General features: G+C 39.4%; 1 protein-coding gene across 2 annotated transcripts in view; it reads left to right on the top strand.

Moving 5' to 3' along the window:
* LOC126298752 (uncharacterized) overlaps positions 1-19,286 on the top strand; it is an 86,716-nt gene that overhangs the window by 31,605 nt on the left and 35,825 nt on the right. The window contains exons 3-4 of one of the 2 annotated variants that reach the window (XM_049990197.1): positions 11,875-11,957; positions 12,090-12,219. In XM_049990197.1, coding sequence (XP_049846154.1) covers positions 11,875-11,957; positions 12,090-12,219 — 213 coding nt within the window. The remainder of the gene's footprint in view (positions 1-11,874; positions 11,958-12,089; positions 12,220-19,286) is intronic. The other variant, XM_049990198.1, reaches the window with a different exon arrangement.

Genomic DNA, 19,286 nt, shown 5'->3' with positions numbered 1-19,286 from the left:
TTGGGCTTGAAGTAATTGAAAACCGTGAATACATAAGCTGCTAAAAAGTCACCTCAACTAAATGAATCTTTAGTTACTAAACAATATTCTTGATACACAGAGGAAAGTGGCATGCCGATTTTAGTTTTTTTTAAATAAACCGTTCAGATGAGTGTAGGATCCTACACGCTTTAATAAATGACTCCTACTTTTACATAAATTCTAATATGATTACCATAAAGTAAGGCTACATAAAAATGAACATAATTCCAATTATAGAAGACACACATTAGTATCAATTACATGTACAATACGGAAGGCGAATTTAAAATAAAATTCGTGAAAGAGAATGGCAGTAAGATGCTAGAAGCAGTAATTCGTGAAGTTGTCCTTCTGAATGTACTACCTAATCACATAATATCCTAACACGTTTTCTTGCAGTTGGCTGTACAGAGGAAGCATTTGTTGTTTGTCCCGCAGTTTATTGTACTGTTAGAACATACTCACGCTCACGTGGAACTTTGGAAGGCAGTTTTATAATAAAAGATGTGACTGACTCTGGTTGCAAGAGATTGTTAACTTTATCGAGGGCAGGGCAGAAGTTGGTTGCGGTTGACGAGGGGAGCCTTAATTTGGAGTCCAGACAAGTGTATGGCTGTGATTACAGTCTTAAATGACTGCTGCTTAATCCATGGTAAATCTATTTGACTGAGTTTGACTGACATCGGCAAATCACAGTTCACTGGTAAATGAGTCAACCTTCTGGCAGTTAGTACCTCACCCTCTCATGAAAGTGTGTCCAATAATAGTCATGCATGAGTATCATGCTGTCAGGTACAGTGCTGTGTCAAAGCGATACTTCATGTTGTTCAGGATGTTCCATTAATTACTTTCTTAATATCTCGTCAAGTGATATGGTCCTTCATAGCGAATGCCCATTATTTAGTTTGGATAGATGGCAACCTCGTCCAGTATGTGGCCCATCCTCATGTGTGTCCCCACAGTAGCACCCAGTGAACATCTCCCTCGCACCTCCTCGACGTAAATATATTTACCAAGAAAATCAGTACAGAATTGGGCAAACGTTTATAATTACTATGAAGGGTCACATATAGCCCAAAATATTCCATCTGGAATAGTGAGCGTAGTGTATCATCAGGTCCACAATGTAAAATAAGTGCTGGTTTAACATGGGCAATAAAAAGTTGACAATAAACAAAAACATACACTCAGAGATAAACTCTCATCACAGGGTACACTGTGGTACAATTCCACATTGCTCTTCTTCACACAACATTTTAGCCAGTCGTGATCTCTTTGTGCTATCACAGTATTTCGTTTCTGGGAGAATATCCTTCACCAGTCAATTCTCTAACTACATGACGCAGGCTCAAACTTCACTAATCTACACCACCACTTTACGTAACTCCTAGTCTAAATTATAGGCCCTTAATTAGAACATTCTGATATTACTCAACTGTTTTGACTCTGTAATACAAGATGCATATATATGTACAAATAAATAAATACGTGGCCTAGCTGGCCATTTCGTTATTCACTTTTTAACATTATCATCACGATGAGTATCTACAAAAATAAAGTTTATCATAACATACTGCAAAGACTTATAGATTTCTCGACCTTTGAGGACAAAAGACATTTGATCCGAGGCATTAAGTCTTGTCACTCTTTGAGTTCACAGTACAATCAGCAGTCCACAAAAAGTACTCATCATTAAGAGAGCAACGTATACCGTAACATTCGACAAAAACTAACATATGAGCTACCAAAATAAACAACATTACATATATTATTTAAGTCATACTAATCAGACAGTTTGCTAATAATAAAATAAAATGTTGTTAATAATAGCGCACTTTCTTCTCTCAATGTAGAAGAAATAAGAAATCCGAAAAAATGTGGACAGAAAAAGAAAACATGGAGAGAAGGTGCACAGAAAAAACAGGAAACCACAGCAGGGAGAGAAGAGAAATTAAAGTTGTTCCGTGATCCTAGGTGGTCAGTACGAAGATGACGATAAAGATAGGCCACTGATCAAAATCCAATATTAACGGTAACATGTATTCATTCTTGGACAGCTGTACAAAACAAAATGTAAGAACAGGTCTGACATACTGTACAAGTAGACGATCCTGCATTTGCAATACTACACTGCTTCTCTGCGAGAGAGAAAAAAATTATTGTAAGAAAACAATCAGGAACATATGAAATCCCTGTCAGTGTAACAGCATTATAATCCACTGCAATACTGAAAAAGAATACCACAAGAAAGAAAAGAATTCCGTAGAGTCTCTAAATTTAATATAACATACTAGTCGAAAGAATATTTTACAGCTCGGCTCATCTTCTTTGAAATTGTTATCCATAAGCTACCAAAATTTAGGGAGGAGAAAAATATAGTTTTACCTTTACTTTCCAGTTTCATCTCTTATGCCTCCAATCCAAAGTTCTCACTCCAGTAGTTCGCGAGTAGCATTATTTTATTTAACTTGTTTCTCTATATTTGTTAATATTAAAATTGTGTCCCTTTACAGTGTGTAAAATGTTTCAGTACGTTCCCTTCTAAACTTAAAACCGGACTCAAACTTCGAATAATATTCTAATTCAAACGATAAGGAATGATACTTCGTTGTAAATCAACCATCAGTGCTCTCCTTAATTCATTTCAAACAACAAATAGGCAACTATGAACCTGGAACCAGCGAAAAACATCAGTATTCTCACTATGGGCACTATTCTTTGACACCACTGAACATAAAACCTCACCTTCAATCCCTGCGGACACGGTGCTGTTCTTTAAAATACTGGTAAACATAAATCCTAATCTCAGAAACAAGTGCAATCACTGTACGGTCAACCTTTAATCAAGGACTACAAAAAACATAACACAGTAACAAACTCTATTTGAGGGGAAACTGTCATCATCATTACAATCCTTAGTAATCCATAAGAAGACATAAAAATCATAAAACCACCCTGCCCGTGCTCTACCTTGGTGGAAATACATAATTACAAAAATTCATCTCAAACAGCTACAGTACAGCCACAAACAAGATGATCAAGCTATTCACTTCAAAGCTTTGAAGTAAATCTTAGGTACCACCACAGTCAGAGAGACAATCGTAAAATTAAAAAAAAAAAACTTTATCTACTTCTATATAGATATCGTACGGTGGGTGGCGGAGGGTACCATGTACCACTGCTTGTCATTTCCTTTCCTGTTCCAAAAAAAAAAAAAATGGTTCAAATGGCTCTGAGCTCTATGGGACTCAACTGCTGTGGTCATCAGTCCCCTAGAACTTAGAACTACTGAAACCTAACTAACCTAAGGACATCACACACATCCATGCCCGATGCAGGATTCGAACCTGCGAGCGTAGCAGTCGCGCGGTTCCGGACTGAAGCGCCTAGAACCGCTTGGTCACTGCGGCCGGCTCTTCTGTCTCAAGAAAGTTTATTATATTCGAAGTGCTCTTAAACATCAATTATTGTTCCCGTGATATATTAGTATTGCTCTAGTCAATCAATTCACTTTTATTTCACATGCACATAGTCATTTTCTTACAGACTACCAAGTTCTCCAAAACATTTCACATAAAGTGCACAGACAGCAATAGATACATACTCACTTTGACGTAGGACAGATAATGAGCAGGAAACAGTTCAGAACATTAAAGGTGAAAACACTCTAGGAAAGAGACTTAACGAAAAAATTACCCGAATTGGACGGAAATCGATAAATATGATGTACATAGATGGACGATTAAAATTTCAGAAATATTTGATTCAAGAGTAAGAGCTTTACTACCGGAGCAAGTAAATGACGGGTTGGTCCATATCAGGCTCTTGAGCAAGCAGTTATTCCGTTTGGCATTAGCATAGTTACTGGATGTTCTCCTGAGAGATATTGTGACAAGTTCTGTCCAGTTGGCGTGTTATATCGTCAAAATCCAGATATGGTTAAAGGGTCCTGTCCCCAACACCTCAAACGTTCTCAATTGGCGAGAGAACAGGCGACCTTGGTAGCCAAGGCAGCGTTCGGCAAGCATGAAGACAACCAGTACAAACTAGTGCGGGGTGGGCATTATCTTGTTGAAATGTAAGCCCAGGATGGCTTGCCATGAAGCGATACAAAGCAGGCCGTAGAATACCGTAGACGTACCACTGTGCTGTAAGGATGCGGTGGATGATAACCAAAGGCGTCCTGCTATGAAAAGAAATGCCAGCCTATACCATTGCTCTTCGTTGCTGGGCCATACGGCGGGCGACATTCAGGTCGGTACCCACTGGTGTCAGGGGCGTCTCCAGGCACCTCTTTGGCCTGGGTTCTCATTAACTGCAGTACAGTTGTCTTCAGTGATGAGTCCCGCTTCTAACTGAGCCCATATAACGAGCAAAGGCGTGTTCAGAGACGCCTCAGTCATTGTTGGGACACCAACCTGACTGTCGCCCGCCCAACCATCCGACAACCAGAATGTTGGTCTGGGATGCCATTTCATAACAGGACTCCTTTGGTTGTCATCTGCGGCACCCCTAAAGCACAACATTACGTCGACTATATTCTACTCCCCGTTCTGTTTACCTTCACGGCAAGCCATCCTGGGCTTATACTTCAGCAAGATAAAGCCCGCCAGCTCAAGACGAGAATTTCTACTGCTTCTCATCGAGATTGCCAAACATCACTTTGTCCCCGAAGGTCGCCGGATCTCTCCCCACTGGAGAAAGTTTGAAGCACTATGTGCAGTGCCCCCCAAACAGCTAGGAATTTTTACGATTTAACGTACCGATTGGACAGAATTCGGCACGATATTCCTCAGAACGACAGTAAACAACTCTATCAATGAATGTCAAGCTGAATAATTGTTCACGTAGGGTCCAGAGGTGGACCAACGCGTTATTGACTTAATCAGTGTGTGAAGCTCTTTCTCTTGAATAAATCATCCATTTTTTTCTGAAATTGTAATCATCTGTTTGTCTGTACATGTACATCACATCTACCGACTTCCATCCCATTCGGATAACTCCTTCGTGGTGCGTCGTTTCTTTTAGTGTGTATGTGATGTCACAACTATGGTGATCTTACGCTCGCTAGGCACATCTTGATAGTAGGTATATATACCCCTAAGGGTTAAGATAGAGCATCCTCACTTCATATCAGATTCGTAATCATCCATGCAGTTTAAACTCACTTAATCATGGAACTGGCAAAACTTCGTCCACATGAAATACTCATGTCACACAGACGGAGAGAACCACCTGTCAAATCAAAACTAGCTTGTTAACATGAAAGAGCAGAACACAACTTCGTCCTGACAACTGAGCTCATATAACCATTTGAATAATCCCAACATATGGCAAGATATACAGGGCCTTACAAAAAGGTACGGCCAAACTTTCAGGAAACATTCCTCACACACATATAAAGAAAAGATATTATGTGAACATGTGTCCTGCAACGCTTAATTTCCATGTTAGAGCTCATTTTAGTTTCGTCCACCTACGATCAATGGAGCACGTTATCATGATTTCATACGGGATACTCTACCTGTGCTGCTAGAACATGTGCTTTTACAAGTACGACACAACATGTGGTTCATGCGCTATGGAGCTCTTGCACATTTCAGTCGAAGTGTTCGTACGCTTGTCAACAACAGATTCGGTGACCGATGGATTGGTAGAGGCGGACCAATTCCATGGCCTCCACGCTCTCCTGACCTCAAACCTCTTGACTTTCATTTATGGGGGAATTTGAAAGCTCTTGCCTACGCAACCCCGGTACCAAATTTAGAGACTCTTCGTGCTCGTATTGTGGACGACTGTGATAAAATACGCCATTCCCCAGGGCTGCATCAGCGCATCAGGGATTCCATGCGACGGAGAGTGGATACATGTATCCTCGCTAACGGAGGACATTTTGAACGTTTCCTGTAACAAAGTGTTTGAAGTCACTCTGGTACATTCTGTTGCTGTGTGTTTCCATTCGATGATTAATGTGATTTGAAGAGAAGTTATAAAATGAGCTCTAACATGGTAAGTTAGCGTTTCCGGACACATGTCCACATAACATATTTTCTTTCTTTGTGTGTGTGAGGAATTTTTCCTGAAAGTTTGGCCGTACCTTTTTGTAACACCCTGTATACACTGATGTGACAAAAGTCGTGGGATACAGATATGCACATGTGCAGATGACGGCAGCATCGCGTAAACAAGGTACAAAAGGCAGTGCATTACCGGAGCTGTCAGTTGCACTCATGTGATAAACGTAAAAAGGCTTCCGACGTGATTGTCGCCGCACTATGGGGACTTTTCAAATCGGAAATCGTTAGGGAATTCAACATTCAGAGATCGACCGTGTCAAGAATGTGTCGAGAATACCAAATTTCAGGCATTACCTCTCACCACAGACATCGTAGTGGCAGACAGCTTTCACTTAACGACTGAGAGCAGGGCATTTGCATAGAGTTGTCAGTGGTAACAGACAAGCAACAATGCTTGAAATAGCCGCAGAAATCAATGTTGGACGTACGACGAATGTATCCGTTAGGGCACTGCGGCGAAATTTGGGGTTAGTTGGCTATGACAGCAGATGGCTGACGCAATAGCCTTTGCTAACAGCACGACATCGCCTGCACTGCTTCTCCTGGGCCTGTGACTATATCGGTTGGAAGATTGAAAAATCATGGCCTGGTAAGATGAGTCCCAATTTAATTTGGTATGAGCTGATGGTAGTAAGTGTGGCGCAGACCCCACGAAGCCTTGGACCCAGTTTGTCAACAAGGCACTTATAAAGCTGGTGGTGGCTCGATATGGTATGCTGTGGTGTGAACCGATCATTCAGTGGAAATGGTTATATTCGGCTACTTGGACACCATTTGCAGCCATTCATGGATGCCATGTTCCCAAACAACGATGAAATTATTATGGATGACAATGCGTCATGTCACCGAGCCATAATTGTTCTCAATTAGCTTGAAGAACATTCTGGAGAATTCGAGCGAATGGTTTGGCCATCCAGATCACCGGTCATGAATCCCATCGAACATTTATGGTACATAATCAAGAGGTCAGTTTGTCCGCAAGAGACTGCACTGGCAATACTTTCGCAATTACGGAACGCTATAGAGCAACATGGCTCAATATTTTTACAGGGACTGCAAACGACTTGAGTCAATGCCACGTCGAGAAGCTACGCTATGCCTGGTAAAACGTGGTCCGACACGATAGTAGGTGGTGTACTGTAACTGTTTTTCCGATATTTTATAATCATCCTCAATAGTAGCCCTTCTTTGTTATCTTCATTGATTTGTCAGCCCTTATTTGTTTGAAATTTTAATATATTTCCTCCAGAGCTTTCATAAACATGACAAATACATTATTGAGGATATCTATAGTCTGAAGGGACGCCCTGTGGAACAACTTGAACTCACTGCAGTTTCTACATACCCGTAACAAAATAGCAATTACTATAGACAAATTTCACTGCAAATTCACACAAGAGTATATAAAAGCTCACCGAATCACTTAAAGTAAACGAAGCAGCAAATGGTGAACCCTAGCTGAGAAATACACCAAAAATTTGAAGTCTAGACTCAGCACCACCTCACCACATTTTTTTAAATTTCGGCATACCCTCTTCTCTAAGTAAATAAATCAAGAAGAATAACTAAAGCTATTAAATCCCATGTACTTAACATCCTCAAACGCTTGAAAATGAATATGCACTCAGCTGTAGAAGATTCACACATCAGACCAACAACCTCTGCTAAACATAACTGTGGAGCTGACAAAGCTTCGTCCACCATTCCATTGTCACAATGCCGTCTGTTGAACAACCTGCAAGAACACCGGTTGTGAACTCCAGTAAAGATACTCGGATCAACAGCTGGTAACATAGACAGCGTAGCCGCAAGTGTGTTCTGCGGAACAGCTACAATTCCAATTAAGTAGCAATTAAATTCTCATACCAATATACCAGGGCGTGCTGAAAATTAATGCCTCCAATTTTTTTGTGAAAACTCTTAAAGCTTTTTAAATAAAACAAATGATATTAACATTCTAAATCCTTCATGTCTATACATTTACTTCTCAACCGCCACCCTGACGGCGAACACGTTCCTCCCAGCTACAGGCCAATTCGTTGACACTGTCTTTGTAGAGTGAATGACTTCGTTGACGGAGCCACAATCTCGCCTCTGCTTGCACCGCTTCACCACTATTAAAATGAAGTCTTCCACGGTATTTTCAAGAAACTCGTGTGTGGGCAGTTATTCAAGCTAAAGGAGAGGGTGCTCCATGCGTGGACGAACTCTTGGAGTTCGTGCTTTTTTTCTGGGTGTCTAGCCGTAGCTTGCAGAGTTCGTGGTGGTGCTTTTAGGCAAGAATTTCAACTATACCACACGTTGAACAGCTCAGAACATTGTGAACATGGCTACCCTTGCTTATGTCAAGGTTTTGAGATTTTTTGTCGTCTGTGATCATTTGTACTGTGACTTGATTGATTCTCTCTTGTTTACGAGCTCAAGACCGTGGAACCAGCTTTCATCACCCGTCACAATGCATAGAAATGTGGAATCCAATTAATATTTCAACCTTGCAAAGATGAAATATGAATAAAGGGATATGCAGTCGAAATTATGTACGTCTCCTGAAGACGTATACATTTGTTAATTTGTTTGTTAATTTCTTGGACATTCGTTGGAATGATGTCGACATTTCGTTACAAATTGTAGAAGCATTAGAACGAACGGGAAATAACTGACCATTCCATGAATTGTGGTTCGAACGGTGATTGTTAAGCTAATTAAAGTCCAGAACAGAAAGAGTACGTAACAAGCGCAAGGGAAACGTGTGGTAATAACTTTCAGTATCAAAGAAAAGGCTGTAAGTTCTTTGGTTAAATAAAAGGAGGGTGAAAACACTTAAACATAATGCAAAGCTGGTTCCATTCCGTAAAATCTCTACGTGAACTGTATAAAGGGAACGGATTACGCGAAACAATAAATACGCCCCAGAATCAAACTTGTAAAACTGTGAAAAAACTGTTAGAAAGAATTAAAACAGCTTATGAGTCACTGCACGCTTACCAAGTGAGAACTACGTGAATGAGCCCTATGAATTTCAAGTAAGATTAAAATCATTCATGTCCACGTTTCTTTGATCTTCTTACAGGCTCCAGACAGAAATTGTTTCGACATTGCAAAGCATTTTTCAGAAAATTGCCACACAATATAATTTCTGATAGCTCTGGATGATTTCAGGTTTTTCAGCGGTATATAAATATTAAACTTGAGACTATTGTAAACTGTCAGTTTGCATCACCAGATTTTACGAATTTGATAAAGTATGCCTGGTACACAGCACAATATGCAGAGCAATGGCCACGACTGTTTCTTACTCCGTCCCGATTCTGTCTAAATAATAGTAGTAATTATTGTGACATGACTAAATGCATTAATCTTTGTTTTGTTAGGTCTACCTGGCGTAAAGAAAATGTTTTCGTCGTACAATATACAGTTCGCATTTCTGTGATGATTGAAGGGAATAAATAACGAACTGTTACATTATTCACAAATTATTATAAGGACTGTGATACAGAAATTGCAATATTTCGTGTCCACATATGGAAGCCCAATTGATGGAACTTGTCTGTAATGTAACATCACACACTGCCTTGATTTTCTTCCCTCTGCTAATCACTTGTGTAACAATTAGAACTGCAACAATTTGACGATATGGACTGCAAGTTATTCAAAAATTTATGATTTTAGACACTTTTGGTACGGTTGAAGTGCTTAAAATTCGCATGTGTGCAATTTGGACTTCGCTCTACGAGGTGCTACGTTCTCTTGTCGTGGCTGCATCTGCTTTTTCGCCGATTCGCGCACCGTACAGGAAGGGCTACACACATAGCTGTTACAAGAGGTTCTTCGTGCGCCAGATTAGTAACTTTAACGGTTTCTTTAAAGATAACTACAGTGCGCCTTAGCTGCTAAAATTTTTATAGTGCATCTCTTTCGGGGTATTCCTACTGTCTGAAAAATTTCAGGTTAGGGTTTCGTCATGGCGGATGGGACCATTCCCTTGTGACCACACTAAGGCATCAGTTATCAAATTTACACTGGTTGACATTTCCTAGGTCCGAAAGTTCCTGTATCTGTTAACTAAAAAACAAAAAAAAAAAAAACAAAAAAGAAACCGAAGTTTTAAAGAGGAGGATGACCATGTTAATGCACCAATGCAAATAATATGAGAACTACATAAGTTTAACAGTCGCTAAATTTTTCCCTGTGAAGAAAGACTTCAGTATATTTTTCCTGCAACATGCGACACATTTGTCTTTCATCCTGTTTTGCTCAATAGACTGTTGCTTGTAGTAAGAACTTTGATCCAACGTATTTAATAAAATTGAAAAAAAATTCATTAATTTAAATATTTTTAGGACAGGATTGTCAGTATTAAACTTCAGCAAGTAACTCTACATCCTATTAAAACTTTCTACATCAAACATTAATTCAAAACATATCTGAAAATACATAGAATTTAAAAAAATTCACAACCCTATGTCTAAAGAAAATTAAAATAGCTTCATAAATGCAACAACGCACTTCTTTTAGTGAATTATAAATACCAAAATTGTAGTGCGACTAGTGGTAAGAGTAAAGATGAAATGTTCCTACAGTTTCCCCCTCGTTACTGAAACTCGCTAAGCCTGTTCTTCACTCTATCTCCATCCATTATGTCCATAAATTAACGCACAGTAAATGCCGTATGACAGACGTTAAAGCGTCATTGCTTTAAACTCTACTATTCCGAACTGGCGATCTGCCATCATTGCAGAAAAACTTTCTTCGTTAAACTACGCAAGCCCACACTAAAATGACAGCTCGTTGATGGAATTCGGAACTACCGACAGCACTTCTATCTCGATTCTGCCAGACAGGACAACTTCCTTAGAAGGTTCACGGCGATTCCATGGGTCTTAGAGCTCAGAGCACCTCTCAAAATTTGTCAGACATTTAGATCTCTTGGGTAAATCGTAAATCAGCGTTGTGGTAGGAGATCGATTGCCTTGTCAGTCAGTTGCAAGTATTCTCGTTTATTCAGCTTTACTTCTTGGTGCTTTTGCCGCCGTTGCCTGGTAGAACCACTCACAACAGAATTTTAAAAAACAAGTACGCTGAATAATGCTCACAGTAAAATCATTGAGTATTTTACTAAGCTAAGATTTGGGAAAAATTCCATTCTCCAAACACTGGTGACAATTTCCAATCAGTTTGGAATGGTTTCTGGAAATTCGAATGTGTGTTTTCGTTCGTCTTAACGATGATTTGTTTCACCACACTTACGACATCCGTAATAGCTTCCAGAATTTCTGCTAAGTAATAGTGCTTCTTTCAGTCTGTTACCCATACTAGTAATTTACGTTTTCGCACAGAATGCATTTCTCCTTGTTTATGAAGCATTTTGTGATCTGCCACTGTACGGACTTCGGTGAGCTGCTTTAAAGAAATAGTTCAGTACAGGAACGTAATTGGTAGAACTACTGCAACAAAGATTTATATTTTGCGTAAGGGTGGTTATATTACTTACGTGGTGTTTGGATCTTGGTTATGTTACTGTAAACATAATTTTTCAAACATGGACTACTTTACTTTCAAGAATAATATCATACATGGTTCCAGGCACACTACATATTTAAAATATCAAATTGCTGGGTAATGAGTCGTTGAAAACAACCCATACATACATAAAGTCACTTAAATACTCGAGAATAAACTGCCTTACAAAACATTTATGGTAATTTACATTTACACGTTATTTGGAATGACAGATTCAATTTCCTTAACAACTTGTAAGATAACTTAACTGTTACAGGAAAGCTGGTTGCTGTACAAACTATGATACACAGTATCCTGTACTTCATAGCATGTTACTATCTCATCCAGGGGATTTCACAGGTAAACCACAATGCACTTCACTATAACTATTAATAAATGAATAACTTTAGTATGGAGGAAATATGTCAACTATTTCTCGTATTAGGTTTTCACATTCTTAGAACATGTAAGGATGCACTTTTTTCCCCTCAGAGAATTGATGCACTGATGGCCCCATGGTATATGATGCATAGCTTCTTTTTCACGTACCAAATGATACTGATAATTGTCTTTGAGAATGATTACAACTCAGCTCAAAACGTTGTGGCAGCTGGTAACGCCTGTAAGTATTTCATTATTCCATCACAGTCTGTTAGATTTATTTCGGAGTTGTCCAGTTATGTAATTGCTTTGAGAATATATTGAAATTTCATTAGCATACCTAACAAAACAAGAAAATAATCAGGTTTAATATGAAGTTAATAAGTAACTTGGATTGGGGAAATATCTGCTAGGAAATTAACGAAACTCTTTTGAAAAGTATAATACTACCACTTGTCCTGTGTCCCATGACCTCGTTGAGTAACACAGCTGTGATGGTAAGGTGGAGATTTGAGCCCCACTCCTCATAACTGACAGTAAAGTACCTTAATCAAACGTACGCAGAAGTTTTAAATCACCACAAAAAGAGTGTTAACAGTAAGAAATAAATATTTCCAGAAAGAAGCCAAAATGTCATGAGATTAAACAAACATGTACTATTGTAGCTCCCCCTTTTTTGCAGAAAATATTTTTTAACGAATTAAAATTCTGTAGGAAAAAGTAAATGGAACGAATAAGTGCGTAGTTTATATTTTCAATCAAATTTTATAGTATTAAACAGTTGGCTCAGTATGAGGAAAATTAGTGTGCCACATTTCATTTCAGTTACTTGTATTTCTTAAATTTGCATTAGAAATAAGACTGTCCATTAAAAAGCTCCGTCATTAAATAGCTAAAAATTTAATTCCTGTGCCGCGCGCGATTAGCCGAGCGGTCTCAGGCGCAGCAGTCACGAACTGTGCGGCTGGTCCCGGCGGAGGTTAGAGTCCTACCTCGGGCGTGTGTGTGTTTTTTCAATTCCTGTCCTCTAAAGTACAATGCGCTTACTGACAAAATTTATATCCCTCATAATTCAGTGTATTCAAACAAATTAACTTTATTAAAATTGTTGCCACGTTTATGCAACAGGAACGTTTATCTCTATTCTAATTACCTTTTTGTTTAGAAATCTATATATAATCCAGTTTGGAATACAGAATTAAATGTAAGAAGATAAGTAGTGAAATATAAACATTTTCTTGAGATTATTACTTGACTTAGATTAAATGTAAAGATAAACACTTAAAGAACATAAATTTTACGAAAATATATCCCATTTCCTGAATTGTGAACGTCCTTCACAATAATACTAAGATTCTTGTGCAGATAATCTGTCGCTTTGCTATTCAGTGTTTACACTGGATGTTCTTCGTGTTACTGTATTAAGTACTGAAAATAATGCTAAAATTTCCTTCATATATTCATGGGAAAACTTATTTTATCACTTGCATCTTAAAGTTTTCCAGCAAATAATTTCCTTAATTTTGAATACAAAAAACTATTTTCTGTTTTGTTAAAATTGACTCAGTCTTTGATCTTCCATTTATCTTGAAAATTTAATTTGCTTATTCTGTTTCTAATTTATGCATTTACGCGTTTTTAAAACTGTTACTAATGTTCCTCACTCTTTGGTAAAATCATCTACAATTTTTCTTTGTGTTGGCATCTTTACTACTGAGATGCAGATAATTAAAACATCTGAATATCTTCATTTTTAATAATATCTTGTAAGTATTTTTTTAGCTAGACAAAAAGTAAAGACTCAGTGTAATACTATAGAAAGTTACATAAATCAGTTCTGGCATCTGATAACAAAATATTAATTTATAGTGATTAGATGAACAGATTGGAAATAACAGGTGTCAAGTTCCACACAAATATGTAAAAATGACTGACTCGCAAGGAGTATTCAAATGTTACTCTTGTAAAATGGCTCACGTCATTAGACTTTTGTTTTCGAAAAAACAGATAATCGTAATGCACATCGTTCAGCCAGTCACTTCCTGATACTCGTCTTAACATAATGCCAGGTGAAGAAGTCATAAAAGTGTTCAAAAAAGGGCGCACACACACACACACACACACACACACACACACACACACACACACACACACACACACACAATTTTCTGCACCAGGAGTATTGAAAAAGACAGTTCAGTGCACACACACTTGTCGTGGCTTAAATCGCTGGTAAAAAAATTTAGATTATCATCACGAAAAACCATCTATACATAGTTAACGATAATATATGGGCTGCATAATAAAAAAATAAGCTTTATGGATATGTATAACTGCATACTGTGTTGTTATTACCTATATGACTATATTACACTGTAATTACTTCATAAAGTAAAGTTAATTTTCAGTGTTAATAAATACTCCTAATTCATTTCCTGCAGCAGCTGTTGTATAAGGGAACGAGCAAAAAGTTTCCTCTCGAAGGCTGTACAGTTTAGAATAGGTATTCCAATCAGGTAGATTAAAACTGAAGAAACTCCAAAAAGGTGGGAATTTAAGGAGATAGGACCTGGATAAACTGACTAAACCAGAGATTGTACAGAGTTGCAGGGAGAGCATAAGGGAACAATTGAACGGAATGGGGGAAAGAAATAAACTAGAAGAAGAATGAGTAGCTCTGAGGGATGAAGTAGTGAAGGCAGCAGAGGATCAAGTAGATCTAGTAGAAATCCTTGGTTAACAGGAGGAATATTGAATTTAATTGATGAAAGGAGAAAACATAAAAACGCAGTAAATGAAGCAGGAAAAAAGGAATACAGACGTCTCAAAAATGACATCGACAGGAAGTGCAAAATGGCTAAGCAGGGATGGCTAGACGACAGATGTAAGGATGTAGAGGCTTACCTCACTAGGGGTAAGATAGATACTGCCTACAGGAAAATTTAAGAGACCTTTGGAGAAAAGAGAGCCACTTGTATGAATATCAAGAGCTCAGATGGAAACCCAGTTCTAAGCAAAGAAGGGAAAGCAGAAAGGTGGAGGGAGTATATAGAGGGTCTATACAAGGGCGATGTGCTTTGAGGACAATATTATGGAAATGGAAGAGGATGTAGATGAAGATGAAATGGGAGATATGATACTGCGTGAAGACTTTGACAGAGCACTGAAAGACCTGAGTCGAAACAAGGCCCCCGGAGTAGACAACATTCCACTGGAACTACTGATGGCCTTGGGAGATCCAGTTCTGACAAAACTCTACCATTTGGTTAGCAAGATGTATGAGACAGGGAAATACCCTCAGACTTCAAGAAGAATATAATAAGTCCAATCCCAAAGAAAGCATGTGTTAGTAGATGTGAAAATTGCCGAACTATCACTTTAACAAGTCACAGCTGCAAAATACTAATGCGAATTCTTTACAGACGAATGGAAAAACTGGTAGAAGCCGACCTCGGCTAAGATCAGTTTGGATTCCGCAGAAATGTTAGAACACGTGAGGCAATACTGACCCTACCACTTACCTTAGAAAATAGATTAAGGAAAGGCCAACCTACATTTCTAGCATTTGTAGACTTAGAGAAAGCTTTTGACAATGTTGACTGGAATACTCTCTTTCAAATTCTAAAGGTGGGAGGGGTAAAATACAGGGAGCGAAAGGCTGTTTACAATTTGTACAAAAACCAGATGGCATTTATAAGAGTCGAGGGGCATGAGAGGGAAGCAGCGGTTGGGAAGGGAATGAGACAGGGTTGTAGCCTGTCCCGATGTTATTCAATCTGTATATTGAGCAAACAGTAAAGGAAACAAAAGAAAAGTTCGGAGTAGGTATTAAAGTCCATGGAGAAGAAATAAAAACTGACATTGTAATTCAGAGACACCAAAGGACTTGGAAGAGCAGTTGAACGGAATGGACAGTGTCTTGAAAGGAGGATATAAGATGAACATCAACAAAAGCAAAACGAGGATAATGGAATGTAGTCAAATTAAATCGGGTGATGCTGAGGGAATTAGATTAGGAAATGAGGCACTTAAAGTAGTAAAGGAGTTTTGCTATTTGGGGAGCAAAATAACTGATGATAGTCGAAGTAGATAGGATATAAAATGTAGACTGGCAATGGCAAGGAAAGCATTTCTGAAGAAGAGAAATTTGTTAACATAGAGTATAGATTTAAGTGCCAGGAAGCCGTTTCTGAAAGTATTTGTATGAAGTGTAGCCATGTATGGAAGTGAAACATGGACGATAAATAGTTTCCACAAGAAGAGAATAGAAGCTTTAGAAAAGTGGTGCTCCAGAATAATGCTGAAGTTTATATGGGTAGATCACATAACTAATGAGGAATTATTGAATAGAATTGGGGAGAAGAGGAGTTTGTGGAGCAGCCTGACAAGAAGGGACCGGTTGGTAGGACACGTTCTGAGGCATCAACGGATCACAAATTTAGCATTGGAGGGCAGCGTGGAGGGTAAAAATCGTACAGGGAGACCAACAGATGAATACACTAAGCAGATTCAGAAGGATGTAGGTTGCAGTAAGTACTGGGAGATGATGAAGCTTGCACAGGATAGAGTAGCATGGAGAGCTGCATCAAACCAGTCTCAGGACTGAAGACGACGACGACGACAACAACAACATTCCAATCAGGCAGGACCGCCGTAAGCATTGTAAATGCCTGATTGCACATCCCCGTCCGACAGGAATTTTCGGCACTTCAAGGACTTTTTTTTAAGGGACCTCAGGCGTTATAATAATGAGTGATAAAGAATATAGGATGGGTCCTCGAGTGTCTCCCTACTTGAGTTGGCATAACTTCTGCGTTACGAATTTACGATGTTGGAACGTGAGTTGTCATGAGTCAGCAGCACCCTCTTGCCGCAGGTTTTCCGGACATTTCGCCTTAACAGCATGCCGTAATTTCTCCAGTGTTGATCAGTATCGTTCCCCAGTGATGGGTCCACCAGGTTCCTTGAAATCAATAAGCATTGGGCCCCAGTAATCAAAGAACAGGTGAGTATCACCCTTCCAGCAGATGGCTGGCTTTTGAACTTCTTGGGACGAGGGGAAGATGGATGACATCTTTGCATCGTCGACGCTTTATACTCCAGTTCTTATTGGTGGCATTAGGTTATGTTGCCTGCAACAATGCACTCAAGGAGCGTGTTGCCTTCAACTTTTCAAAGCGTCAGATGCATCAGGCAAACAGCAATCCGGTTTGCTTTTCTTTTGGCATCCCACGCACAGGGTATTCACTGGCTGCAGACCTTATGGTAGTGTAACTCGTGCCGGACAATGTGTTGCACCCTACCGAAGCTGATGTCGAGATCCTTTGTTAGCGCATGTGTGGTTGTGCACCAATCTGCCCTAATTGCCCAACTGTCCAGTTGTCATTTGATGAGGCTCGTCTCCTGGAACGACCGGTGTTTTGTGTCGAATCGTGACTAGTACGGAACTTCGGGTGCCATTCTAACATGGTAATTTTCGATACATAATCTGCTCCACACCCCACTTTAATTCTCCGATGGATGTCTACCAGTGTTTGTCCTTCAGCAGCCAAGAAAAGAATAACAGCGCATCGGTCTTGTTTGGACACATTTGGTATAAATGTCGCCATAGTTCACGTTTACTCATTTACCGCACGCACTTCGAATAGACATGAATGCCACATTAATTCCTTGCCTATATGTCGGTGATTACACACCCACATTAGAGTCACGTTACGTTGCATATACGGTGCAGCAATGCTCTCAAACGGAAAATTTTTGATGGCCCATTACATTTCTGTTATTATTGATTTATCTGTTCTGAGCTCTTTGAGCGCAATTAGGTTAAGATGGAAAAACAAACTATTACATATACTGTCAACTAAATAGATGAAAAATAAACGTAAGCATGAGCATCTACACCAAAGACGTCCTTAGAAGTAAGTGATCGCTCTAATTTCTGTACCAACTCTACAATTAAATGTAGTAAATAGCTCAAGCGTGCTGGTAATTGATATAGATTGTTTTCGAAAGCTGTAGCTTATTGATGCGAACCCTGCCTGAACACATTTAGAAGAGACAAAATTGGTTAGCATACTTATGGATTATCTATCCCAAAGGGAACGTCGTTCTGCAGTAATTTATCACGTTAGACGTTATCCCCGCACGTAGTGACAATCTTCCTTTGCTTTACCTGACAGTCAAATGTAGCGAGCTGTCTCATCATGCCATTCGTTTAATAACTGCCAGTGACGGGCGCAATACAGGTTCAGGTACCTGAACAACCTAGCTTTGAGTGCAGCCACTTCATTTACGAAGGATGGCTCACCACCAGACTATTCAGCGATTGCTTTACTGCTCTTGTAGAGACAGATAATTTGATGGTGTTGGAGGTTGGGGCAATCCTGAGCAGACTGTGTAACGGTGGATAAAACAGTATTGTGAAATTGGAGAATCTAGTAGGCTTGTGGGAATTGGACGTTAGCGTGTACGAACACCAGTCCAAGGTTATCAGCTTGTAAACATACCACAGCCTCTTTATTAGCTGTGTGGCAGTTGAAGCAATGAGTTTCTGGGGTCGGTAGAATGGTTCGACGGCAGATTGGGGAGATCAGACTACAAAGAAAACAAGGGGCAATCAAAGGGAAGCCCTGATGATGACTGACTCTACCAATTAGCATTTGCTAAGGGAAATATCGATGGTGACTAGCGGAGTCCAATATTTTCCAACGAATCAGTATGTTCCACAAAAAATGATTATTGAGTAAAACTACATAGGTCACATGATGTCTGTTACGATCACAAGTACTTACACGAATCATTTCATGAGGGTTGTGCGACTATGGCAGTTGGGGGCTGAATATGTTCCCATGGACTTTGCCGTTTTCAAAGGTAGATAGCCGATTTAGTACTGCCCAACGAACTAACGGGTAATGAGTGTAACAGTTATGCCCTGATACAATAAAATGTTAATAGCACGATCTGTCATGAACAGACAAGTCAACTACTGTGCAGGAGTAGTTTGCAGAAAGAAACGGGATTTCTCTTCTTGACTGGGCTCCACCTGCACATCAATTTCATTGAAAACGTGTCGGTGGAGACAAAACGGAAGATGCAATAAAACTGCATTGCCCTAGGATTATCTTTGGAATGTTGGCGCCCTAACTAAGGTTGTCGAAAATGAGACTTATTACTTACCTCATAAAGTGTATTTCTTGGAGGATGCAGACTGCTAATGCAGAAGGACTTCAGATATGATACTAGTATCCAGGTTTTGCCAGTTCTGACCCAGTGCTTACGTATGACCTATCATCCTTACCTCCGGTTACC

This window comes from Schistocerca gregaria, chromosome X, assembly GCF_023897955.1.
Source record: "Schistocerca gregaria isolate iqSchGreg1 chromosome X, iqSchGreg1.2, whole genome shotgun sequence".
Taxonomy (NCBI): Eukaryota; Metazoa; Arthropoda; class Insecta; order Orthoptera; family Acrididae; genus Schistocerca; species Schistocerca gregaria.
The sequence above is the reverse complement of the archived record's forward strand: the minus strand, read 5'-3'. Positions and strand labels throughout refer to the sequence as shown.